Below are 9,286 nucleotides of genomic sequence, written 5' to 3'. Positions count from 1 at the left end.
TCTTTATTCGAATATCCCCTTCCAGTGAAATCTTCCCTGATATTCCTATTTATAACTGCAACTCCTCTACCACCAATCTCTAGTTACTCTCCAGCTCCGTTTTCTAGTATATTTTTCCAGAGAACTAATCATAACATTACCTAATATTCTATATGTAATGCTTATTTATTGTCTGTTTACCTACATGAATTAACATTTTAAAAGTCTTAGAAAAAGAACTTATCTCAGTTTTATCAATAATATAAAGCTAGCCAGCAATAAGTCAAATATTTCCTTAGAGCTAGTAAAAGTATAAGTAATTTGGCAATACGTATTCACAACATTTTTTTTAAATGCTCTTTGACCCTTCAGTTCTGCTTTGGAGCACCCGCTCCATGGAAACAATCCAAAATATAGGGAAACTATGAGGATAAATATTCAGAAGTAAAAACTTTTTCTCCCACCAGAGTGAATACTTACCACTTAGCAAAGCACCTGATCTTAAGTAGGCAATATATGCAGAAATGAACTAAGAAACATCACCATAAATTGCTTAAGATGCCACTGTAAATTAGCAGTGGGTTTTGGGGAGTTGTATGATCTTTTTTTTTTAGAAATTTCTAACATTATCTGTGTGTGTAAATCTTATATGGAAAAGAAAATATACTCACATACATATAATACCGAGTCACAATGTAGTAATAACATTGTAGTACTATAAATGCTTATAAAAACAGTTCCTCAAACTTTTATTTCTTCTTCTCTCAATATGCATAAAATCAAATGAAGACAACTATTATGTGAGAAGCCAACAAGGCAGTCAGTCCTTCTATTACCTGAGTGGAGTTAGATAGTTGGTTTTTCCACGGCTCCTCTGCGCTGCTGGTCAGGTTTGTGCGGTTATGAGGTAGAGTGAGTGCGTTTCGCTGCAGGTAAGGCACGTTTCCATTACTTCCACTTCCTGTTATGTGATTATTGCCTATCAAAATAGTGTCTGTACTTCCCAGCGTTCTTGATGTGCTACAGGGAACATGGCCTGCAGAAAAGGGTCCATTGGCCAAAGGCTGCCCAGGGCAGGCAGGGCGGACTCCAGGCTGAGAGACGCTAGGCACTCTGGTCAGAGCAAGCTGTGGCTGCTGGCCAGAGACTGAGTTTGTAGGCAGTGATGAGTCAGCTGTTGGCCCATTAGGAATTCCAGTAGATCGTACCTGTGCAACTCCTGTCTGTCTCATCTGTCAAAAAACAAATGAAAAATAAATGCTGCCTGTGTGGTCCATAGGGGACAGAATCAGAATATGAAGAATATATAACCAGGTAATCTCTGATTTTACCCTAACATTTAATTTCTCTAGGTTAAAAAATACCTTTTCAAAACAAGAAATTGTTTCTTCACATTTAGATTAGCTTCCTCGGAAAAGCAAGAACCTACTTAGTTTTTTAAGAAATATCCCTTTAGTAGTGACAAAAGAAACCAGCTGAAAATTATGGAAAGGAAATCAAATTTACAGGTCTTTCCCCCATCACAAAATAGGGGATCTCAAAATTCCATTCTATCACATTCATATGCCAGATTCTCTGAGTTAAACAAGCTTGAAAGAACCCCACCTAAGTTTAGGATGTAGCTTGTTAAGTATTAAATAATATAAATAAAACTCATGCAGAATAACATGTAAATAAATAATAAAATACTAAGTCATGTTCAAAATCAAATTTATTGCTGTTTTCTCCTAAAAATCTGTCCATTATCAGTATTTTAAGAAGCACAGATTATTCAATTCCACCAAATACTGGTGGAAAGTAGAAGTGGGCATGAACATACTCTAAAATGATATTCCAGTCAATAGAAATATTCGAAATGGTAACAAATTTTAGGGGAAAAAAATGCTATACACACTTGATGTTGCTGCATTAAGACAAACTGACTTTCCAGCTGTTCCAGCATCAGTTTCTGTGCTGGATTTAAATTATTTCTATTTGCACGGAGCTGTTCCAAGTGCTAGAAGAAGAAGAAAGGAGAATACAGTCAAAGACACATCTAAGAAACAAGCTCACTATTCTAAGCAACCTTTCCCTTGAAATGAGTAGATAAAACTCAGAATCCTGTCTAGTCAAAGATACTGATTTCTGACCAATGACAATCAACCCCAAGATGAAGTCCTTTAAGAACTGATTCACTTTGTTATAAAGCAGAAACTAACACACCATTGTAAAGCAATTATACTCCAATAAAGATGTTAAAAAGAAAGAAAGAAAGAAAGAAAGAAAGAAAGAAAGAAAGAAAGAAAGAAAGAAAGAAAGAAAGAAAGAAGTTTGAGAAACCTCAGAAGGTTTACTGTAATGTGATCTTTGAGATAAATGTGCATGAAATTCTACTCATCAGTAATTTTCAGGATTTACACAGAAAGTTCTTTGAGCTTAAAAATGCATTGTGACAAGTACACTCTAAGAAGCACTGTTTGGAATAGGAAAAGTCTGAAGACAACCTGACTGTCCAAAACTAGCGATCTGCTTAAGTATGACACCTACGTAAAGAAACATGATGTAGTCATAAAAGAATAAGGAAGCTCTTTATACACTGACATGGAAAGGTCTGTAAAATATATTATTAACAGTATATATAGCATTCTACCATTTGTATAAAAAAAGGAGAAAAATAGTAATATATGAGAGAAAGAGGATGCGTATTTGCTTGTACATGCATGATATATCTCTGGAAAGACAGATAAGAAACTAATAACACTGGCTGTCTATTAGGAGGGGAACTGAGTGCGTAGGGGCAGGAATTAGACGGAGAATTTACTTTATATACCCTAAACTCATACTGAGGCAGTTTGAACCATGAGAATATATTTGGGGGGGTGGAGGGGAGTGGAAAAAAAAAAATGAATTATCTCTATTACTCTGGTAAATGTGGGTTCATTTTACTTGTGCGCCTATTTATTGAGTTTACTGCCATTCAACTTTAAGAATAGTTAAAAAAACTTAAAACTTAGTACCTCTACTCTTCTTTAATAGGAAAAACAATCTGTCAAAAGCATATCTTACATACCTGTAATTTCTGTGGTGTCAAACACCATGAATGACCTTGTTGCTGTACTGGAGGATGTGACACTGCATGGCCACTACTCCAATTATCAGAAGTATTCTGAGGAAAATTCATAAAAAAAAAAAAAAAAATTAAAGAATATTTGGTTAAATCCATAGAGTTAACAATAATGACTAATGGAGGCCAAATGACTTTGAATTGGAATATTTACATATAAGAAAGATGTTATGACATTTAGTTCTTTTAAAAATACTTTTACATGCATAATAAATTTGGAAAATCATAAATTAAGAAAATATTGATTCTTTAATAAGCCACCCAAAAAGGCCCACCCCTAAACTATGGCCCAAATGGCTAACCTAAATACCACACTGTCCACTAGGTCCAACATTAAGTTTATTTCAATGTCAGTAGAAGGTGATGATGAAAAGTGTGTTGAGATCTTAACGGCAGGGAGATGAATAAAATGATTTGATGAATGCAAATTTATCCCTACTTTCTATATTTAATATGATGCTAAGAATTTGGGATAGAAAAACTCAAACCTTTCACTCTTTGATGTCCACAGATTTAAAGTAAAGGACAGGAGATGTTCAAACTGCACAAGTTCAGGGCAGTTAGGAGTTTCTTTTTTGACTGGGATTTTTCTATTTCTCTAAAATATATACCTTTGTTGGACTAGATGTTCTTTTCCTCTTGGCAGGACTGGACAGGTCATCTACTTGACTAGAAGGAATCATGTGTAGTGGCAAGGATTGCTGTGAAATTGGTGTTTGACTGAGGCCTAATACAGGTTCAGTATTTGGATGATGAGGTTTACATGCCTAAGAATCACAGAAGGAAGACAAAAATAGGGTTCTATATATTCTTAATTCATTCCTTCAAATTGTAAAACTTTACAAGCTGCATACTTTTCAAAGCTATGTGGACATCGCTGATGGCAATTATTGAAAATCAAAATCAAATGAATCATCAATGGAGGAATGTGTACCTTCCTTTGAAAAACTTGCTTTAAAAAACAAACCACTGCAGCATTACTTTAAGAAACCTCCTTCAAAATCATGAAAATGCACAAAGGTTCTAAACTGGCACCCCAAAATTTCTTCCCATATCAGAGGGAGTTTTAATTTGATCTAGATTCCCTTCACAATTAAATCAAGGGGCTTTTCATTAATGAAAGCCTCCTGTGCTTAGTAAAATACGCTTGACCACTACAGATTGAAAAGAACCCTTAAAGCTGGGCACCTGCAGAACATAACCCAACTTCTCACCTGCTGTGCTGTGTTCATGGCACCCTGCCTGGAGGTAAGCTCTGCGGGGATTGGTAGGCTCCACGCCTCCTCAATACTAGGAAGTAATTTAGTTTTATTCTGTAGACTACCTTGTGGAAGGTTACACAACTGAGCCTAGGAAAAATTATGTAAAAAGCAAATTTAACACAAGCCTAATTGAGTAAGAGCAAGTCCACTAAATCTTCCTAAATGCTATAACTAATTGTTTTTAAAAGAAAATAGATTCTTAATTTGGGGTTTCAGAAAGATACTAAGTATAATGAGGGAAACCGGAATATAAACCTTTGTGAGAATTAAAACAAAGCTGAGCTCTGTTTTCAGAGTTCTTATAGCTGTCTTCTCATGAAACTCCAAGCAAGAGTGAAAGACAGTGTTTGTGTCCTTTTCTCTAAAATGCTATGACAACTTAAAAATGTAGACAGTACATAGAAAAAAATTATGTAAATTAATATGCATCAACAGAGTAAATGTGCAAAAGAGCATCTTTCAAAATACTGCATATCTTACTTAAAATGAAAAGTAAAATAATATTACAAGCTATGGTATGTTTACAAAATATGGAAACAAATTATAGACATCAAAACACAGCTAGACAAACCTCCCAGCCACCCTCCTTCTGCCTGAGTGTCATGGGGAAACATGTGCCTTTAAAAAACTGCCATTTAAACATTTTACCTGTAAATACTTAATTCGTGCTGCAAGTGCAGAGGTATTACTACAACTTTTGCTTCTGGTTGCATTTAAGTAGCATTTAATGGCATCCTGAGGCTGGTTGCAGGATTCGTAGAGTGTGCCTAGGTCCATCCAGGCTGCAGCATGGCCATGGTCCAATTGTACAGCACAAATATAGGCCTGTAAAGCATCCATAGGCTGATTTTGCTGCTGATATAGCACGCTGGAAAGAGATATTAAGAAAAAATAAGTTGACTAAGAAGAACTGCTTAGCTTCATAACATGATATAAACCATGAAGTACATTATATGTGATACAACCATCTTTGTGTATCAATTATAATACCATTATTTTTATACAAAGTCTTACCCTATTGAACACCATGTATCTGCACTTGCTTCTGATTTATCAATAGACTGCCTGTAAGATATAAAGGCATCCTGAACTTTCCCAATACTTGAATAGCACCTGAGAGGGGAGGGAAAAATCAAGAAAATACGATTAATACTGATTGATTCATTAATTAATTTGCTGAATGGATGGACTATATGTCAAAGCAAATAAAAACCTAATAAGCTAACATATGTATGTGAATGTGTGTACATACATGACAATAATAATGTACATTATAATCAACCCTTCAATAAACTATATTATAGTCTATCTGATAGTGTTTATCAATACAGCATGCTTTAGCACCTATTAAAATAATTAAAGGGGGCTTCCCTGGTGGCGCAGTGGTTGAGAATCTGCCTGCCAATGCAGGGGGATACGGGTTCGAGCCCTGGTCTGGGAAGATCCCACATGCCGCGGAGCAACTACGCCCGCGAGCCACAGTTACTGAGCCTGCGCCTCTGGAGCCTGTGCTCCGCAACAAGAGAGGCCGCGATAGTGAGAGGCCCGCGCACCGCGATGAGGAGTGGCCCCCGCTTGCCGCAACTAGAGAAAGCCCTCGCACAGAAACGAAGACCCAACACAGCCATAAAAAAAATAAATAAAATAAGTTAAAAAAAAAAAAGAATGAAGAAAATATTAAAAAAAAAATAATAATTAAAGGCCATATCACTTCAATATTATAATACTGAGAGTTACGCACACACACACACACCCACTACTCTACTTATACAGCTTGATCTCTGGTTTTCTATAGAGTAAGAACATAGAGTTAAAAACCAAGAAAAACACTATGTTGGTAAGAATTGCTGAATCAGATTTCAATTCTCCTTTCTTAAATAATGAGGGCAAAAATTCTTTAATTCATACAAAATACAAACATAAGAAATACTATCAAGCTAACTATCAAAAATAGTATAAAATAGGATTAAGTACAGTATTTAATGACTAGTAAGGGTAGCAAGGTATGACTAAAGTTTCAAGGACCTGCCATTTTCTTAATGTAGATGTACCTGATGGATACACAGAACAGCAGCTGAAATTATAAATATAGAAATTATCTTTAGTGTTTGGCACTAAGGGAAAAAGAAAAAAAACAAAATCCAGTTCGTCTTCAAGGAGCTTACAATTTAGTTGAGGATTGAAGACACATTATAATTGTCATGATGCCATATCAAATGGCTAGCACAGACAATAACTGGTCTGAGAATTTAGGGTAGACACACTACGGGGGGTTTAGGAAAGACAAGAAAGGGAAGGGTAAGAGTAAAGGAACTGAATATGTGTAGATGCATACTGCTTAGATCAGTGATTCCCAATTACCAGCCAGTATATGGCAATTTGGCCAAGCAAACGAAATGGAAAAATAACATACACATACATACATAAATGTTGTATTAAACTAGTATTTGTATTGTAATTGACTTATTTTGAAATACTATTGATTGAGTAAACAGCAAAAAAAAAATTTAAACATCAAGTACTCCGAAAGTGTGGGAACCACTGATTCTGGCAGAGAAGGTGAGAAAAGGCACTTTGAAATGCTGCTTGAACAATATGAGCAAAACTTAATATAAGATAGCACAGATACAAACAGTAGAGAATTTTAAATCCAACCCAAGAATACCCTGAAGTTTGTTCTTCTAACAAGGGGAATGGCATGATGAAAGTACTTTATAGGAATATTAATCTGCTAATGACATGCAGGGATAAACTGAAAGGAAAATAAGTTATGGACAGTAAAAAAGAAGGCAGTTATATTCACTGGTTTGGAATACGCCAAAATTAGGATGAAAGTAATGCAAGTAACAACAAAGAAAAAGACAGGAGAAACAATAAACCAAAAAAACATATAAAGACTTTGTGACAGACTGATTAGCTATTCATAGGGGTGGGGTTATAATTTAGTTTTTAAGCCTGATTAAATAGAGGAAAAAAGTGGTGATATCATTGGCAAAAATAAAGAAGAAGGAGCTGGTTCAGGGAAGAAAATGATGAATGAGGTTTGAAATATGCTGATTTTGACATGAGGTGTGGACATTAAAATGGGAAATGTTAGGTAAAGAATGGGAGATGTGGTCCTGGTGTTTAATACCTTGAAGTGTAGAAATCTAGATTTGGAATTCATCCATATGAAAGAGAGGGTATAAGAAGAACATAGGATACCGACAAAGGAGAGGTAAAACTAAGCCTAAGCAATCACTAATATTGTGGTTGGGGCAATATAAGAAAGGTGGGTGACTGAGACAGAGAAGGCAGTGTCAGAGAGCGTCTGCAAACTGTTTTATGAGAAGGGAATTCAGGACAAGAGGGCATTAACAATGCCAAACAGGGACAGACACCACAAAGAAAGGGAATGCTTAACAGATAGTAGAAAACATGCTCTGTTTGTTGTTGTTAAATCAAAGCCAATCTCAGATTTATAGACAAATTTGCCTAACCACTGGGGGGAATAAGCAGTAATTCCCAAAACCAATGTTTTCATACTTGATTCCTACAAAATGAAAGTAGGAAACCAATGTGCCCAAATACAGATGTCCCAATCCAACTGCCAACCACTTTTCCTCTAATAAAACTTAACTAGGTTCCCCTGAGACAGCGCTGTGTAATTGAAAAAGCACTGGGTGTTGAACCCAGGATCTAGTCCCTGCTCTGATATTAGTTACCTGCGTGACCGTGACCTTGGACAAAACATTTTACTCCTCTGAGCTCACTTTCTAAAACATCTGCAAAATGACAAGGTTTACAGGGTGAACTAGGTGACCTCCTGGTCCTTCCCAGCTCTAACATTCTATAGTTCTGTGATAACACAGTCAATGATTAGTACCAGTTTAACAGCATTACCACATTACACTTTTGTTATGATATACACATGCCAAATGACAAATTCAATCTTCAACACAGACCTGAATGCAGAGGTAAGTAATAAAATGCCTCAGAAATATTAGGGTCATCAAATCCCAAAGTTGCTTACTGACACTTGAGATCTTCCTTCAGAGCTTTAATAACTTCTAAAATACAATTTATTTATAAAAATTTTCTCACAACAAAACAGATTTGAAGCAACACATCAGAAGTCAGCAAAAGAGGGTAAGAAAAGTAAACATCAAAGAAAAAAAGTCTAAACAGTCCTCAAATTATATTACAGATAAAAAATAATGAACACCAACATGATAATCTTGAACCCCAAAATAAGTTAAATTGTAGTAAGTATCCTTTGAGAAGTCAGTAAACTATAGTTGGAAAATTTTATACAGAAAGATTCAAATAAAAGCACCTCAATGATTTAAAATGTAAAACCAGTTAATGCGGGGAGGGGGAACCTCCTATGGAATAGTGCTCACTGAGCTGAAAATTACAGCATTACTAAGATAGTAATTTTTGGGAATTCCCTGGCGGTCCAGTGGTTAGGACTCGGCACTTTCACCGCCAGGGCCAGGGTTCAATCCCTGGTCAGGGAACTGAGATCCCGCAAGTGGCGCAGCCGGGAAAAACAAAAAAAAGTAATTTTTGATGTTTCATTATGTATTAATTTTCCATGCCTAGAATTAAGAAAAAATTATATTAAAAAGACATCCACACTATTGTACTGTATTAAACTACTGATCTTTATCTTAGGTCAAAAGGAAAATACTTTCTAGTACACATTCCTTTTAATCTATATTGAAAGAAATTTTCATATATAAACGTTAACACTAGAGGCAATGACTAGGCAAGGCCCTACTTCCCAGTACTAGATCTCCTTTCTGGTCACTGTATGAAGCCTATCACTGCACAATACTAATAGTAGTAACAGAGCTAGCTCCAAATGCAAATGGTGTTCAGTTAGTTCATTTATTCCATTTACTGAATAGCCACTTTGCTAGGCAGACAGATACAAAGATGGTAAGATCCAGTTTCTGCT

At 35.8% G+C, this 9,286-nt stretch overlaps 1 protein-coding gene across 9 annotated transcripts in view; it reads right to left on the bottom strand.

The window, feature by feature from the left end:
* Positions 1 to 9,286, bottom strand: part of KDM6A (lysine demethylase 6A) — a 206,950-nt gene that overhangs the window by 45,962 nt on the left and 151,702 nt on the right. For 4 of the 9 annotated variants that reach the window (XM_082378060.1, XM_082378054.1, XM_082378059.1 and 1 more), the window contains 7 exons: positions 5,359 to 5,457; positions 4,993 to 5,212; positions 4,297 to 4,431; positions 3,694 to 3,849; positions 3,029 to 3,124; positions 1,874 to 1,975; positions 816 to 1,211 (listed from right to left, as the gene is read on the bottom strand). In XM_082378060.1, coding sequence (XP_082234186.1) covers positions 816 to 1,211; positions 1,874 to 1,975; positions 3,029 to 3,124; positions 3,694 to 3,849; positions 4,297 to 4,431; positions 4,993 to 5,212; positions 5,359 to 5,457 — 1,204 coding nt within the window. The remainder of the gene's footprint in view (positions 1 to 815; positions 1,212 to 1,873; positions 1,976 to 3,028; positions 3,125 to 3,693; positions 3,850 to 4,296; positions 4,432 to 4,992; positions 5,213 to 5,358; positions 5,458 to 9,286) is intronic. The other 5 variants (XM_082378062.1, XM_082378056.1, XM_082378061.1 and 2 more) reach the window with 3 other exon arrangements.

The sequence above is a fragment of the Balaenoptera borealis genome, assembly GCF_965194805.1.
Source record: "Balaenoptera borealis genome assembly, chromosome: X".
Classification (NCBI taxonomy): domain Eukaryota; kingdom Metazoa; phylum Chordata; class Mammalia; order Artiodactyla; family Balaenopteridae; genus Balaenoptera; species Balaenoptera borealis.
Note: the sequence above shows the minus strand (reverse complement) of the source record. Positions and strands in the feature narration are given on the sequence as shown.